Genomic DNA, 15,596 nt, shown 5'->3' on the forward strand with positions numbered 1-15,596 from the left:
GCTGGGTGTCCTTGCTGCCCTCTGTGCACTTCCTGCCCCCAGCACACAGGCACTGGCAGGTGGTGCATCCTGGCAGCCCCTGCCATTCTGCCCGGGACACGATGGCAGGTGAGCCACTTGCCAAGGCCAGCATTATCCTTGGGCAGTGGAGCTGGCCCTGAAAGGCTCTGGAAGCTCGTCAGTAACCCAGGATTGACAGAGGAACTCCCTTGAGCAGCCCAGAGATATGCTGTGCAGCTCTCCTGGGACACCACCAAGTCCATGACCTGAGGCTGAGGATTTCAAACTGGCCAGGACAACACTGTACTGACAGGCTTCTAACCCCTGGGTGACTTCCCAGGGTCAGAGCAGAAGTCTCCTCTCCTTCCCAAGCTGAGAAGAGCAGTTTGTAACTGAGCACTGTCCCTTGTTTTCGCCATCTCCAGCAGTAACTTCCCAATCCACAACAATATGAGGCCTTCACAGAGTCCATTTATCCCGTGCAAACTGCTGCATCCTCCCTGAGCAGACACTGGCAGGTCCCCATGGTGGGTCTTACCACCTTCAGTTACAGGTGGGGAAACTGGTGCACTTAGCATGGAAATGATGCAGTAGGGTGCCTGACAGGCCCCAGCAGCACCACTCTGTCCTAAACTCATTCCCAAACCTCTGGGACTTTTGCAGTCCTGCAAGAGCACGTGTCCACAAACTTGCTTGGGGGGATCCGTGGCTGAGGCAGCCCCAAACCCCTGCAGGTGGGAACTACTTTTCTCCTGTCCCCTTCTCAAAGGCAACCCTTGCTGCAGGGTGCCTGCAGGTGAAAGGCTACCCAAGCACGCACTCAGGCGTGGGTTAACCCCGGGGCTTGCAGGGGGACCCGTGTGAAGCCGCCTTGCTAGTGTGAAACCACCTCCCAAGAAAGAGGAGAGGACCTCACGGCCTGTGAGGCCCAGGGTTCATCCATCTACATGGCTTGCAGGTTCTTGGGCACGGTGTGCACGGGCTAGGTTCGCCCGCCACGCCAGATCCGGTCCCTTGGGCTGCCACGCCGGATCCGGTCCCTTGGGCTGCCCCACCAGCCCCCCCAAGGCCGCCCGTTAGCCCCCCAGCCCCCCTCCTGCAGCGGGCCGCGGCCCCTTTAAATGCTGCGCTGCCCCAGCCCCATCCGCCAGCCTTTGCCACCTTCTATTTTTTTATGAATGAAAAACGTTGGGGGCGGAGCCAGGCAAATCCCGCCGCGCCCATTGGCCGCCGAGGGCCCCGCCCACTCGGCCGGCATCAATGGCGCTCGGTGGAGCGGCGCGCGGGCGGGCGGGGGGCGGCGCCGCAGCCAATCGGAGGGCGCGGGGCGCCGAGCGGCGGCGCCCCATTGGGCGGCGCGGAGGGTAAACAAGCGGCGCGGGGCGGGGCGTGGCGGAGAGCGCTGGCTCGGGGGCTGCGGGCGGCGCAGAGCGCAGCGCGGTGCGCGGGCTCGGAGCGGAGCGGAGCCTTCCCGGCCCCGGCTGGCCCCTGCCCGCCCCGGCCCCGGCCCGCCGCCGCTGACCCCGCGCCGCCTGAGCCCGCGGCGCCCGGCCGGGTAACGTGCGGGGCTGGCGGCGGGGGCGCGGCGCGGGCCTGGGGCGGGGGCGGTGTTTATGAATGGCGCGGGCCGCGCGGTGTGAATGGCGGGGGGCGCGCGCGTGCGGGCGGGCGGGCGCGCGCGCGGGGGAAGAGGGGAGGGGGGGCGGAGTTTATGAATGGGGCGCGTGGGAACGGCCTGGGCTGCGGCGCGGCCCTGCGGCTCCGGGCGCGGGGAGGGGCGGGGGCAGGAGGGGAGGGCAGGGCCGGGAGAGGGGCGGGGGGGGGCGAAGCGAGCGGGCCGCCCGCCCCCCCCCGCTGCCTCCTCCCGCTCCTACGGCGCGTGATGTCACGGCTGTTTCTATAGAAATTAGGTGACATCACGAGCTGGGGGGCTGCGACCCGTCACGGCAGGAGCGGGCCGGCTCCCCTGGGAGGCCCCGCACCGAGCCAGCCCGGGGGCCAGGGGCTGATCCTGACCCCTCCCCGTCCCCTCCACCCACCAGTCGCGCACCTGCCGGAGCCCAGGCGGGACCTCTCTTACCGGGTCGGCGTCGATGCTGAGCGGGCCGGGGGCACTGCCCGCCTCCCCCGCACCATGGACGGCTTCTACGACCAGCAGGTTCCCTTCATGGGCCCCGGCGTAAGTTTGCCCTCCCTGATCCCTGTTGACACCTCTCTTCCTGACCTTGGGGGCACCCCCTCCCCACCCTTGGGCCACCCACCTCTTATCCTTGGGAGTCCCCCCCTTGCCCTTGGAGGCACCCTGTTACCCTTGCGGTCACCCGCCAGCCTTGGGGGCTGCCGCTCTCACGGGCCCTGGTCGTTGCAGAAGTCCTGTGCAGAGGAGGGCCGAGGCCGGCCGGGGGCCGATAGGAAAAGGAAATTTTTGGAGACCGACCTGGCCCACGACTCAGAAGGTAGGCAGGGCTGGCCCAGGCGGGCATGGCCTCTCTGTGGCCCAGCGAGAGCGTTTGCCTCGCGTTCATTGGTTTAGAAATAATCCTGCAAATAATGGCAGTTTTATTTATTCTTCTGTGGAGCACATAAGTCTTTCACTCTGTTCCAGAGCTCTTCCAGGATCTCAGCCAGCTCCAAGAGGCCTGGCTAGCTGAAGGCAAGTCTTCACCTCTGCCTTTTACCATGTAAAATCTTTATATGAGAATTTTTTTTGAGAACTGAAAACACCATAAACGCACTTTTTTCTTTGGTTTTTTTAGCTCAGGTCCCCGATGATGAACAATTTGTCCCAGATTTCCAGTCTGACAACTGTAAGTGATTGTTTTGACTTTTTGTTCTCCAGGGGCCAATGTTTGGGTGCCTGTGCAAAACTTTGCACTGGGTTTGGAGTTGCTCCCTTGAGAAAGCAGTTGTTGCTGGAGCTGAAATGTGGGATCGTGGGCTTTTGGGAGAAAACGTGTGGTTTGGGTGCATCGAGATGAAACTTGAAATGTCCTGTCTTTTGGAAATAGGGAAAATCATGGCCAAAAGCGTGGTAATCTCTCTAACTCATCTCTGGGCTCCTCTGAGACACGCTGCTTGTTCGTAGTAAGGTGGATTTGCTTCTAAACGCTGCTTTTCCTTTTCAAGTAGAAGCGAGAGCCCGTGCTGGGCTCCTTGGTTAGCCACAATCTCTGCAGTTTCTGGAGCTTTTCACAGTCCTGGCCCAGCGCTGTTGGCAAGAGTGGGCCTGAGCAGTGAAACTTGAGCCGCTTTAAGCAGCATTAATCACTGGCAAGCGAGCGTGCTTAAAAGGAGGCCAGTGAAAATGCAGTCCCTCGTGAATTGCATAAGAGCCAGAGTTGGTTCTGAGCCGCGGTGCGTTGCTGGGTTAGCGGCGAGGGCAGGGCTGGGGGATGGCGTATGGGGCTTGTGCAGCCTCGGGTGCTCTAAGGGTCGGCTGGGGGGGGGGGGAGGGGGGGGCCAGTCAGGATGTTTTGAGTCGTTACAAGGCAAGCACAAGTAGTAGCTTGGTGTTGGTGGCTGGGTTTTGCTACTGAGCCAGACAGCTACGGAACTTAAAGGAAATCAAATTTAGCCTGCAGTCGAACAGATTTTTCATTCCAGCTCTGTCACAGCATGCAGCAGGGTATCTCCTCCGACAGCAAATGCATGTTAATTATTGCTTTTTGATTACTTCGGAGTGGGAAGCTTGCCATTAAGCTGCTCCAGACAGCCCGAGTTTCAGATGTGCTTTTTTCCCTGTCTCCCCTGAGATGAAAGGCGAGCCTGGAGTCAGAAACACAACGGACTGTTGACATCCCCAGCGCAGCCCGGCAGCTCTTGCTCGGAGCGGTAGAAACTGCAGTGTGCGTGGGAGGGTGGCTCTTGGAGCTGAAGCTGTTTCCAGTGCCTTTTGGCAGTCTCTTGTTTCCTTGTAACCTGAAGAGCTCAGGGAGGAGAGACAAACTTTTCTGGGCAATGCAGGGAAAAGAGGGGAATAAGAAAAAGGCTTTGGGTCAGGACTCTTAAAATGTTCTGACCTGCTCAGCCTGCAGACCTGGCGTTGAAACGACTCCGTCACTTGAAAAGAGATCTCCCTGCATGACTCCCCACTACAGTAACCTTCCTTAACTTTCCTAGGGAGAGAAAGCAAAGGTTTCCTCTGCTGCTGCTGTGTTGGCTTTGAGGGAGCTCAGGTTCAGCTGCAGGGGAATGGGGAGCCTGGCTTTTCCATCCCTGCACTGAAGAGATTTTAAAGGAGAGAGAAACTCCAGTTTACAGCTTTCTGACCCTGTTTTCTCATTTCACTCCATTTTTGAACCCTGTGCCATGTGGAAAGGAAAAGAGGGACGGCTCTGGTGCAGCTCCTGCCTGCACCTGGCTTTCACTAACGGGGACAAACTGCTTTCCTGGGCTGGCAGTCACATTGGGGTTCAGTGTCCTTTAGGTTCCAGGGGAAGGTAAATCCCTTCTCAGTCCCTATGTGGGCTTCCATTGGACTCTGTTCCTGCCGTTGGTGCCTTTTTATTGAGGAAGCTTCTGCTCTCTTATCCTGAGCAAACTTCAGTCTCCTGCCCCATTGTGCATTCTCAGGGCCAAGCTCTCTTGGCACAGCAGCAACAAGCAGGCTCAGTTTGGACCCCACTGCGATGGGCGAGTCATGCACTGCTGCTTGTGCTGTGTGGAGTCTCAGAACTTCAGCATTCTTTTCACCTTGCTAAAACCCTGCCTGCAGCTCCACTGCTTCCCACTTGCTGTTCCCAATTCCATAGCCGAGATCCCTGGCAGACAGGGCTTAAAGTTGAGGTTTAGGAGCAAAATAACATGCTGGAGGGCAGTGGGTTGCTGTGCTGGGGAGGAAATCCCACTGCAGGGAAAGCAGGGCTGCTCTGAATGAGGGATGTTTTGTTCTCAGCACCCTGGGCTGAGCAGCAAGAGGCTGGATTCAGTGTTTATGAGTTGCCCAGGAAAGTGGTGGATCCTCCTGGGCAGGCAGGGACTCCACAGAGCTCACCACACTGGCTGTCATGCTGTATCCTTGGCTGGACACAGGTGTGGGTTCACCAGCAATGTGGTCCTGGGGAGGAGAGTGGAAGGGTGTACAGAGTTATATCTCCCTCAGTTGTTTATATACCTGAGAAGCAATGGGATCATTCTGAGGAGATCAAGGACCACAGAAGGTGGCTTGTTCCCACGGTACTTGTGGCCTCCCTGCATGGGAGGCACGTGGCAAAAGCCATGGGCAGGGCACAGAGTGGGTTTTCTTATGCACCAAAATGAAAGCCAGAGGTTTGTTTGTGAGGAAGAGTTGTTTAAACAAAGGAAAGCAGGAGCCTGGCTTCTATTTCTGGCTTCTCTCCTGGCGTGACCTTGGGTGCGTCCTGTAGCGCCGGGAGATGGAGGGGCAGGCACGGAGCCTGGCTCCCAGGTGATGGCTTGGGCAGGTGCCAAGGGCCCTGGGCTGGAAGTGGTGCTTTAATTGCCTTCCCCTTGGCTTGGACAGTGGGTGCTACTGGCAAAGCTGGTGTCCTCCAGGCTCTGCCTTTTGGAGGTCCAGTTATGCTGGTGGGTGGAAACAACCTGCCCTGTGCCCCACCAAAGGATTCACTGGGAAATCAAGGCCTCGAGTGGCCTTGGGGTGTCACCCCTTTCCATGGGAGACCTCTTGGCTGATGGTTGGCATTTGGGGCATCTCCACTTTGGCTGGTTGTAAGGCACTGGGGTGGTTTGCCTGAGGTCCCCCACCTTCCTCTCCTGGCTGGGCACAGCAGTGGCACATGTGGCTGGTCCCTTGCCCAGCCTCCCCAAAATCCTTTTGTCCCTAGGGGCTAAAGCAGCCCAGAGAGGGGCCATCAGCCTCCCATGGGTGCTCTCGCTGCTCCCATGGCTTAGCCCTGGAGTGGATCTGCCGAGGCGTGTTCTCCAGCCCCATCTATAGTTGAGCTGCTCCCTCTGCCTATTTTTATGTATTTTTTTAGCTTTCAATTATAGTGCCGAGGGCAGGCCCAGAAAGGGTAAAAGTGCTCATGCACCAACATTCTTTGAGACATTGGGTGCTGGGGCAGGGCTCTCCTTCCCAGCCAGGGAGCCTTCCTACCTGGGATCCAAACCCACCACCCTCCCTGGTGCTGGCCCCACTGGCCTTGGTGCCCCCTCAGTTCCTCCAGCCTCCTCAGCCCTGAGCTGGGCATCAGGAGTGCATCGTATGAGCAGCGCCGGCTGGCCCTGCGGTGTTTGTGTAGGAAATCCAAACGTTGCACAGAGTCTGGGCTTGGACAGCTGGTCTCTGTTAGGATCTTAAGGCTCATTTCCCTTTTTTTTGAATGGCAGCACTAAGCTCTGGGGAAATTTTTCCTTTCTTTTTTTTTTCCTTCCTCAGCCACATGAATGGAGCGCTCCAAAGTGTTTGTGAATGGAGGGTGGTGCCTGCTCAGGGACTGGAGGTTTTTTTTTTCAATGAATAACCAGACCCCATTGTAAGACTGGGAGAAAAACAACTCGCTCCAACAACACAGAGCCTGTTTGGGAGAACCATGCCTGTGATAGGCAGCTGGAGCCCTTCCAAAGCCAGTTCCCCTTTGCTTTCCCGTGGCTTGTGGGGCGCCTGGACTTTGCCGCCACCGTGCCGGCCCCCTGTTACGGCTGGAAATGCTGAGAGTGGCAAAACCTCACTGGGGAGGGGGGAAAGGAGGAGGAGTGGGATAAATCCGGCTCGGGAGCCAGTGGAAGGCATGTGGGGGGCTGTGCTGGCTCAGCACTGGCCTTTGTGTTTCAAGTCCTTCTCGGGGGGTTTTATGCCCTTGGTACCAGCTGTGCTGGGCCCTTGCAGGGAAGGGGGACAGGTAGAGAGAGGAGTCAGCAGCTTTTTAAAGGTTTTGACAAATTAGGGGAGCAGCTGATTACCTGGCAAGCTGTGAACAGTTGTCCTGGAGCTACTCCTCTCACTGTAGATGGGCTGTGTTTAGGCTTCACATGAAGCTGATACTCCACTTCCGATTAGTCTTGGCTCTCCTCTGAGGCACTATTTAGGTGCAGATCTCCGAGGCATTTTCCCTTTCCTAGAGCGCCTGCTTTTAGAAATTAATTAGCTTAAGCGTATATTATTCAGTTTATATATAGCAAGTAGGCTCGGGAGTGGGTGGTGAGGATTTGTGTTTAATGGGATGTTTGTCACTTGAGCTCATACAATCGTGGGACCCTGGGGCTGGGTCTGTTTGGAGCACCTTGGCTGGGGGAAGGTGGATCCCATTTACTGACTCTCTGGAAGCTGGGTATGCCCCTGTGAGGACAAGTGGGTTGTGGTGTCCTGTTTATGAGCTCTTGGAGCTCCAGTCTGTCAAGCTCCTGCATTTCTTGCTCCATGGCTTGAGGAGGCAGCCACTCCATCTGTGGAGCCTGGGCTCAGCTCCACTTGTTGAGGGACTTTTGGCCTGGACACAGCAACGTGTCTCCTTCATGGCTGTTGTTGAGCTGCCTGTCCCCCTCTCATAGCCTTTGTTCTGTCCCTCTTGGATCCCAGTGGGGAGCAACTCTCCCTCTGAGAGCAATGTCCTGGGCTGCTGTGACTGTCCCAGTTCTGCCCTGCCACCCCAGCTCACTCCTGTGCCAGTGTTGGGGTCTGTGGGGGCACCATCCTGTCCTGGTTCAGTTCCCTGATGCTCCTGGGGCATAATTCAGCACCTGATTGCCAAGCAAAGAGCACTCAGGCAGATGTTCCCAGGGGTGACATCCCTGTGACTCTCTCCTGTGTGAGTGAGCCTGTACCCTCCTTGGTCTCCTTGCAGTGGTCCTGCACGCCCCACCTCCGGCCAAGATCAAGCGGGAGCTGCCCAGCCCATCCTCGGAGCTTTCCTCCTGCAGCCACGAGCAGGCTCTCTGTGCTGGTTATGGGGACAAGTGCCTCTACAACTGTTGGTAGGTAGTGCCGGGACAGCTGCTGCCCGCAGCCCTCTCAGGGACTCTGCCACACGGCAGTGTCTCTGTTGGTGTCGCCGTCAGCCCCTGGCCCATCATCTCCTTTGGCAGTGCCTATGACAGGAAACCTCCCGCCGGGTTCAAGCCATTAACGCCGCCTGCCACGCCGGTGTCCCCTGCACAGCCTGGGTCGGTGCTGCCACCAGCGGCCCCGGCCGTGCAGGCGGCTGCCCATGGGGCGGCCCCAGCCCCCCACGTGCTGCAGGAGCAGCGGCAGCAGCAGCAGCCCTTCGCTGTGCCACGGCCACCACACCCGCCCATGCACATGCCAAAGATGATGTCCGAGAACCAATACCCCACAGAGCACAGGTAAGGTGTTCCCCACCCCCCTAGCGACTGCTGGGATCATCTGGGGGTTTATGAGGGCTCTTGGTGTGGGTTAGTGACCCCAAAGTGTGGGGAAGGAGGGGGATGCCTGTCCCTTTTTGTACCCATGCTGCAGTTGCAGACGGGGGCCAGATGTTGCTGCCCGGGGTCCCATGTGGCAAAGCTTGCTATTTCCTACTGGGATCTTGTGGCTCTTTCTCCTGCTAATGGGGAACTGCTCCTCCCAGCCCCTGGAGCATCAGGCAGAGCCTTTTCCTACCCCTCTGGAAAGGTGAGGGAAGCAGGCGCTGCATCCTACATCTGTCCCTGTGCCAACGGGTGATGGTGCTGAGTCAGGGCTCTGGTCTCCTTCTTCCCATGCACTACAGCTGTGCCCCCGAGCTGAGCCCCACCAGCCTGGGGAGCTGTGACCTTCCCTGTCCTGTCACTGTGCACTGCTAGACTGGGAGTTGGTCCTGGGTTCCCCTGTGTATCTCATGCCATCACCATGATTTTGGGGTCTGTAGTGGGAGACCCCTCTTCCGTCCTTCCTCTTGAAGCTGTGGCTTTGTCCCCCATCACTCCCACATCCCTGGACGCTTTGCTAGTCCCCACCTTCACCATGGGTTTGCTCCCATGGGTGCTCTCAGTCGGTGCCACAGCGCAGGTCACAGAAGACCTCTGGCTTTGCTTGTGGCTTCTGGATGCCCTTTGTGGTGACAGCCACTTTGTCACCCCCCCCGTGGTCATGGTGCTAGATGTGGCAGCCTGGGAAATACCATGCAGTGGGGCCATAGAAACCCTTGGAAAGTGCTCACAGTGGGTGAGCATCCCTCCCCAGCAAAGCAGAGCTCTGGGTGACCTTTGAGCTATGCAGGGGGCTAGCTGTGACCCCTTGGGAAGCACCGTGCCAGCGTGGGGCTTGGGTTTCGCTCAGGAAGGGCAGAGGGACACAGATCGGAAATGGAGTAATCCCAGCCCGGCAGCTGGGAGGGCTCTGGTTACAAAGCCAAATGGTCCAAGGCCAGCTGATAGGAGCCGGCACCCGGCACGGAGTTCCGAGATCGCCTTTCAAGGTGTTGGAGGACAAGGGGATGTGGCAGCACTCCCTCGAGTTGGTCCCGCATCCATGGCCACCAGCAAAGGCCATGCTGGGGCTCTGACTGGTGGTGGCAGCACCCTGGAGCCGAAAATAGTGCTCCCTGCTGTCGAGTTCAAAGTTTAATCCCAGCTGTGCAGGCAGATTAGCAACCAGTTGGAGCTGTGGAGTGGATTTGGCTTTGCATAAAAGCCCACCCATGTGCAGCATCCCCCTGCCCTGCAGTGCTGCCCCTCACCCTGGGGGCAGATTTTACTGGTTTGCAGAGACAGGATTGTTGTGGGCTACTTTTTGGTTCTGTTTCTCACTCCTTTCCAGATAGCTGAAGTCCAGACTGCTTTTCTGTGATGGCCCATGTGCTATCCTGCCCCTGCAGCATGGGGTCCCCAGCACTTGGAAGGGGATGGGGCTCCTCAGCACCCCACTGGCCCCCATGGGATGAGCCCGTGTGGTGGCCATGCTCCTGAGGAACCATCCCACCCTGCCATGGGTGCACCCCGGGAGCACCCCAGCCTGAAGATACCCAGCTGCTAATGCAGTCCTAGTCTGGAGTGGGAGCTGGTGGCAGGGCTCACCCCCACTCCACAGTAATGCCATATCCTTTCCCCCAGGTTTCAGAGGCAGCTGTCTGAGCCCTGCCACACCTTCCCACCGCAGCCTGGGGTCCCGGGGGACAGTCGCCCTGTCTACCACCGGCAGCTGTCGGAGCCCCTGGGCCCAGCTGCCCCCCGCCCTCCTCAGGGATTCAAGCAGGAGTACCATGACCCCCTCTATGAGCCCAGCAGCTCCGGTCTGTCCGGCCCCCCTGGCCACGGCTTCCAGTCACCCATGGGCATCAAGCAGGAGCCCCGGGACTACTGCATTGACTCAGGTGGGTGTGAGTTGAGGGGTGACAAAGTGCTGGGTGGGGTTACACCAGTGACATCTAGAGGAGCAGAGCATCTCTGCCATCAGCATGGTGGGTGCAGGGCTGAGCCTCAGGCAGTGAGTGCTGTATCACCCTGGAATTCCTGTAGTCCTGGGATACTGCTTTGACTTTTTCTTTCCTCTCTTTCCTCCTCCCTTCCCAACAGAGCAGGCATTCACCTGATGCCATGTGGTGGTGTGGTCCGTGCCATAGCCACGGGCTGGGGTGCCCCACAGCACCCATTTGGTCCCCGTGCAACCCTGGCTTGGGGCCAGCTGGGATTGCTGACTGCTGGACCCCACCAGCATCATAGAAAAATCCTCTAATCGCCTTAAGACCTAAAAATATCCCAACCTCGAGATGGAGAGTGGCACAGCTGAGCAGATGGTAGGGGAGGCGTGGCGGTGCCTCCCTTCCTGCAGGGCCTGTGTAAACCTGAGCCAGCTTAGCCCTTGTTCCAGTGTTCATTGCAGTACCACCCCTAATCACACTGGGTTTTTACCCCAATGTTGAGAATGGATGCAGTGGACCAGGGAGCATGGGGAGGGGGGAAGATACCTGGACTTTGCTGCAGGACATGCTCGGGGTAGGGAATAAGCTGCCAAATGCTTGGTGGGACCCAGGGGACTTACATCCTTAATGTCACTTTCATCTCCCTTGCAGAAGTGCCTACCTGCCAGTCCTCGTACCTGCGGGGAAATGTCTTCCCCAGCAGCCATGACGGTGAGTGATTCCAGCCCTTTCTCCCCTGTTCGTGGCATCCCTGGTGGGTCCCATCCCATCTCTCTTTTGGGGCAGGCAGAGCCCTCCAGGAGGCCAGCAAAGCTTCTGGGAACCCCCAAAACACCCACAAGAGCACCGTGGTGCTCGTAAGAGCCACATACACTGGCACTAGCACTAGAAGCAGCCGGCAGCCTCTGCGAGTGTGCCACAAGGGCACAGCAGTGCCGTGTAATCTGGGATAATGTGCCTGATATAGCTGCTAAGAGGGTTTTGATTCCACCAGCTTCCCACAGTTAGGGGGGGCAGAGCTGCACAGCGCTCAGCCACTGAAATAACTGGGGAGGAGTCAGCTCCTGGAGTTGGGGATGGGTTCCTGTGCTGGGAGTTGGGCCAAGCCAGGGTTTTTTGGGGTCCAGCCAGAGTGGTGGAGAAGCCCTGTGCTCACTGAGGGTCTTTTCCCCATAGGGTTTTCATATGAAAAGGACACACGATTGTATTTTGATGACACGTGCGTGGTACCAGAGAGGCTGGAGGGTAAGAATCTGGCCTCAGAGGAGGCCTGCAGGGGGAGCAGGGATGATGGAGGGAGATGTGAAGATGCTGGGATCCAGTGTTTGTCTTCTAAAGCCAAGCAGTGCTGGTACAGTTCTCTTACGAGCTGCTGAGCATCATCCCACACAGCAGCTTGGCATCATTGCCATGCCCATCTCAGTCCCTGCCACCTCCCTGCCTGCAGCACCATCCCCAGCACCTCTCCCATCTCCCACCCCATGGCCTGATCCTGCCAGGGTGTTTAACCAGGTGTTTGTGTGGGCAGGTAAAGTGAAACAGGAGCCCACCCTGTACCGCGAGGGCCCTCCTTACCAGCGGCGTGGGTCCCTGCAGCTGTGGCAGTTCCTGGTCACCCTCCTGGATGACCCTGCCAATGCCCACTTCATCGCATGGACTGGCCGGGGCATGGAGTTCAAGCTGATTGAGCCTGAGGAGGTATGAGAAGTGGTCCTGCCCTGCAGCTGGGGAGTGGCCATGGGGGATGCAGAAGGGGCTGAATCCTCCCAGTACAACAGAGTGCTCACACTTGCACTTGAAGCATGACACGTGTCTTCACTCCCCAGGTAGCTGTAGAAATTTGCCGTTAATCTCTTCCACTGGCTCTTGGCATGGCATATGCCAGTTCCTGAAGCTGCCTGTGGTCACCAAACATGGGTGGTGTTGCCTCTACCAAGGCCCCCTCCTTCCCAAACTGCTCCCATCCTTCACCCTGGGTTTCAGCAGCGTCTCCGTGCTGGCTCACTGCCGTGCTGGAGCCATGCGGCTCTGCAGAGGGTGACACAGAGGAAGAAGCTGTTTGGGGAGTAATTGAAAGCAGCTGTAGCAAGCACAGAGCTGTGCATTGTGGGTAATTACCCATAATGTCTCTTATGCCGTGCATGGAAATTGTGGTTTTTTGAAGCAGCTTTTTTGGCAGGCTCCCCCTAATCAAATGGCTTTTGATTCGGCTCCCGGTTTGGCGGTGGCTGCATGTCTGCAGCTGGAGCGTTCATAATGGCAGGCGGGGCACCACTCCTGGACCATGGTGATGCCTTCACCCCTGGCTGCTTCAGCTCTCTGAGATGAGCCCCTAGCCTGCATTTCTGGTGTTATTTCCTGTGAGGATCTGTGTCCAAGCCCTGGCTGGAGCCCTCATGGCTGCCCCCTCTGTCCCCACAGGTAGCACGGCGCTGGGGCATCCAGAAGAACCGGCCTGCCATGAACTACGACAAGCTCAGCCGCTCCTTGCGCTACTACTATGAGAAAGGCATCATGCAGAAGGTGAGTGACCCCCCTGCCACCCCACAACAGGGTGTGACCATCCCCCCCTGTCACTGTGGCATCCCAAGAGGCAGCAGGAGAGAGATTAGCCCTGGTGCCAGGTGTGCAGTGCTCTGTGACCGTCCTGCCTGTCACTGTGGCATCCCAAGCAGCAGCAGGAGGGGTTGCAACGTGTGCAGTCCTCTGTGACTGTCCCTCTCTGTCACTGACCCCCGCTGTCACTGTGGCATCCCAAGTGGCAGCAGAAGAGGGGTTAGCCCTGGTGCCAGGGGTGCAGTGCTCTGTGACCATCCTCCCTGTCTCTGTGGCATCCCAAGCAGTGGCAGGAGAGGGGCTAGCCCTGGTGCCAGGTATGCAGTGCTCTGTGACTGTCCTCCCTGTCACTGTGGCATCCCAAGAGGCAGCAGGAGAGGGGTTAGCCTTGGTGCCAGGTGTGCAATGCTCTGTGACCATCCTCCCTGTCTCTGTGGCACCCCAAGCAGCAGCAGAAGGGGGATTAGCCCTGGTGCCAGGTGTGCAGTGCTCTGTGACCGTCCTCGCTGTCACTATGGCACCCCAAGCAGCAGCAGGAGGGGAGTTAGCCCTGGTGCCAGGTGTGCAGTGCTCCCCAGGGGCAGGGCAAAAGGTCAGGGCACCTCTCACACCCTCCCTTCTGCTCCCCACAGGTTGCCGGCGAGCGGTACGTCTATAAATTCGTCTGTGACCCCGACGCCCTGTTTTCCATGGCCTATCCCGACAACCAGCGCCCTTTCCTGAAGACAGAGCCTGACTGCCCCGTGCCGGAGGAGGAGACGGTGCCCCTGACACACTTCGAGGACAGCCCAGCCTTCCTGCTGGAGATGGATCCCTGCGCCAGCCTTCCCTATGCGGAGGGCTTCGCCTACTGACTCGCCAGCCGGCAGAGCCATCGGCACTAGCACATCCACCTGGGGCAAACGTGGTTTTCTAAAGAGTATTTTTGGCTGTTCATAAGGAAAAACACACATAAACAAAACAACAACAAACCACGTGGGTGCATACACAAATTGGAGGGATCTAAAATACCCTGTGTGTGTCACCAATGAATTCCCACCCTTCCTGTCCAAGGGCTAGTGCACAGGACTGCCCGTGGCTGGCACCTCCTGCCACACATCAGCGTGATGTTTTGGGGCACCGGGAGCCTAAAGTTGCAGTGTCTGCCCCAGGCTCTGGCTCTGGCAGTGCCCCAGGACTGGGCTGCGTGGCCACCGAGCCAGTTGTCACGACAATCTGCTTTGCATCGAGCACAATCCGCGTAGCTGCCTTGTGTGGTGGAAAGGGCTTTGATTTGCACAGAGAGGAGGGATGCAGTGGGGGCCGCCTCGGCCAGCACCCCGGGGCTGATGTGTGCAGCATCCTACCCCAACCCTGAGAAGCCTTCTGCCTTCCTCCCAAACCTCCCTCCTCATATAACCTGTTATTCCCATATAATCCACTGCGTCCTCTCCATGCCCTCCTCGACCCTCCCCAGCTCTGGCTGTGGGCCATGGGTTGCATTTTGGGGAGGAGACACTGACACTAACCCCCTCCTTGTCCTGGGTTTTGGTTGGTTTTTTTTTTTGGTGGGTTGTTTTTTTTTGGGGGGGGGTGGGTGTTGTTTGTTTTTGATGTTTTAGGAAAATAAGAAAGGTTTCTAAGCTGATTTTTTGTAGATTTTTGTATTTTAAGGCAATGCTCTTTTTTGCAGCCCGGCTGCTGTTCCCGAAGCCCCTGGGGCCATCCCCATGGCTTTGCTGGTGGCATGTTTGCAGGGGCAGCCCTCCCTGCCTGCAGCCCCCCGGGATGGCTGCCAAAGGGTCTGGTCCACTCCATTTCACTTGTCCAGTCCTCTTTCCCAGGGGAGCCAGGGCTAACGTGCAGTGCCGGCTCAGCTGCGCTCCCCGTGCTCAGCATGGCCTTGGAGCTGGGCTGTAAGGCTGAGGTGGGCAGGGGTGGGGAGTCCCCCACTCCCCTCCCTGGGTACCCCACTTCTCTCCAGCTCCCCCCTCCCTGCTGCACCTCCTAACACTCATCCACCACTCATATATCCATACCTGCCTCCCCTGCACCAGGCTACATGTTTTCGTTGTAAATGCTGTATAGGAATTTTTTTTTTCTTTAGGTAGCTTCGGTTGGAATTTTTTTGGTTTGTTTTTTTTTTTTGATCTGATTCATTCTTTTTTGGGGAAGTATGAAGATTAACTCTACAAAGACTCGGTTGTTCTCCCCATGGTGGCTGCAGTGGCCTGTACCCATGGGGAGCATTCGGTTTTTGGGATCCCCAGTTTGGGGACAGGGTTTTAACCATTTGCTCGGTGTGGCAGGTCTGCAGTGCAGAAGGGGTTAATCTGAGGACTGATTTGAAATATCTTTACTCAAGCAGGGCTATGTATCTCCTGCAAAGCTGCATTACATTCTGTACTGTGTACAATAAAGGATCTTGCTTCATGTTCCTCCCAGACTGCCTGGGCTCATGCTTTGCCTGCACTGTGGGATGCTTCCCAGGCTGGGAGGGAGCCCCTGGATGTCCCTGTGGGATCTGAAGTGGTCCAGGGTACAAGCTGTCACTTGGGACCTACAGGGCCATGTGTCAAGCTGGAACCAGGTCAGCAGGGCTGCTCTCCCCAGTTCTGGGTTTGTTGCTCCTGGATCTGGATGCTGCCAAGACTTTCACAAAGCCACGTCCAGTGAGAGGATCCATTTGGAATGGAGTGGCTTCTTCCCAGTGAGCTGCAATTTAACATTCCTTCTTCCCCAGGTTTGCTCAGTGGGTCCTTCACTTTTCCCTGAAAACCCAAG

At 57.7% G+C, this 15,596-nt stretch overlaps 1 protein-coding gene across 3 annotated transcripts; it reads left to right on the forward strand.

Moving 5' to 3' along the window:
• Window positions 1–1,384: 1,384 nt before the first annotated feature.
• Window positions 1,385–15,250, forward strand: ETV5 (ETS variant transcription factor 5). 3 transcript variants are annotated; one of them, XM_071566610.1, is made up of 13 exons: window positions 1,385–1,555; window positions 1,904–2,179; window positions 2,369–2,456; window positions 2,606–2,653; window positions 2,757–2,807; window positions 7,764–7,893; window positions 8,005–8,262; window positions 9,970–10,229; window positions 10,929–10,988; window positions 11,454–11,522; window positions 11,806–11,975; window positions 12,699–12,800; window positions 13,466–15,250. In XM_071566610.1, exons 2-13 carry the CDS (start codon window positions 2,135–2,137, stop codon window positions 13,685–13,687), a joined length of 1,503 nt encoding a protein of 500 aa, XP_071422711.1. In that variant the 5' UTR covers window positions 1,385–1,555; window positions 1,904–2,134; the 3' UTR covers window positions 13,688–15,250. The 3 variants fall into 3 exon arrangements, with proteins under 3 accessions (XP_071422711.1, XP_071422710.1, XP_071422712.1); XM_071566609.1 differs by having other exon boundaries at window positions 2,043–2,179; XM_071566611.1 differs by having other exon boundaries at window positions 2,043–2,179; window positions 2,372–2,456.
• The last annotated feature ends 346 nt before the right edge of the window (window positions 15,251–15,596 follow it).

This window comes from Pithys albifrons, chromosome 11, assembly GCF_047495875.1.
Source record: "Pithys albifrons albifrons isolate INPA30051 chromosome 11, PitAlb_v1, whole genome shotgun sequence".
Taxonomy (NCBI): Eukaryota; Metazoa; Chordata; class Aves; order Passeriformes; family Thamnophilidae; genus Pithys; species Pithys albifrons.

Excerpts from the sequence above, each read along its gene's own strand:
- ETV5 (XM_071566610.1), top strand. The coding sequence starts at position 2,135 with ATGGACGGCTTCTACGACCAGCAGGTTCCCTTCATGGGCCCCGGC. Across the intron at positions 2,180-2,368 it reads TTCCCTTCATGGGCCCCGGC|AAGTCCTGTGCAGAGGAGGG; the intron begins GTAAGTTTGCCC and ends TGGTCGTTGCAG. Across the intron at positions 11,976-12,698 it reads AGCTGATTGAGCCTGAGGAG|GTAGCACGGCGCTGGGGCAT; the intron begins GTATGAGAAGTG and ends CTGTCCCCACAG.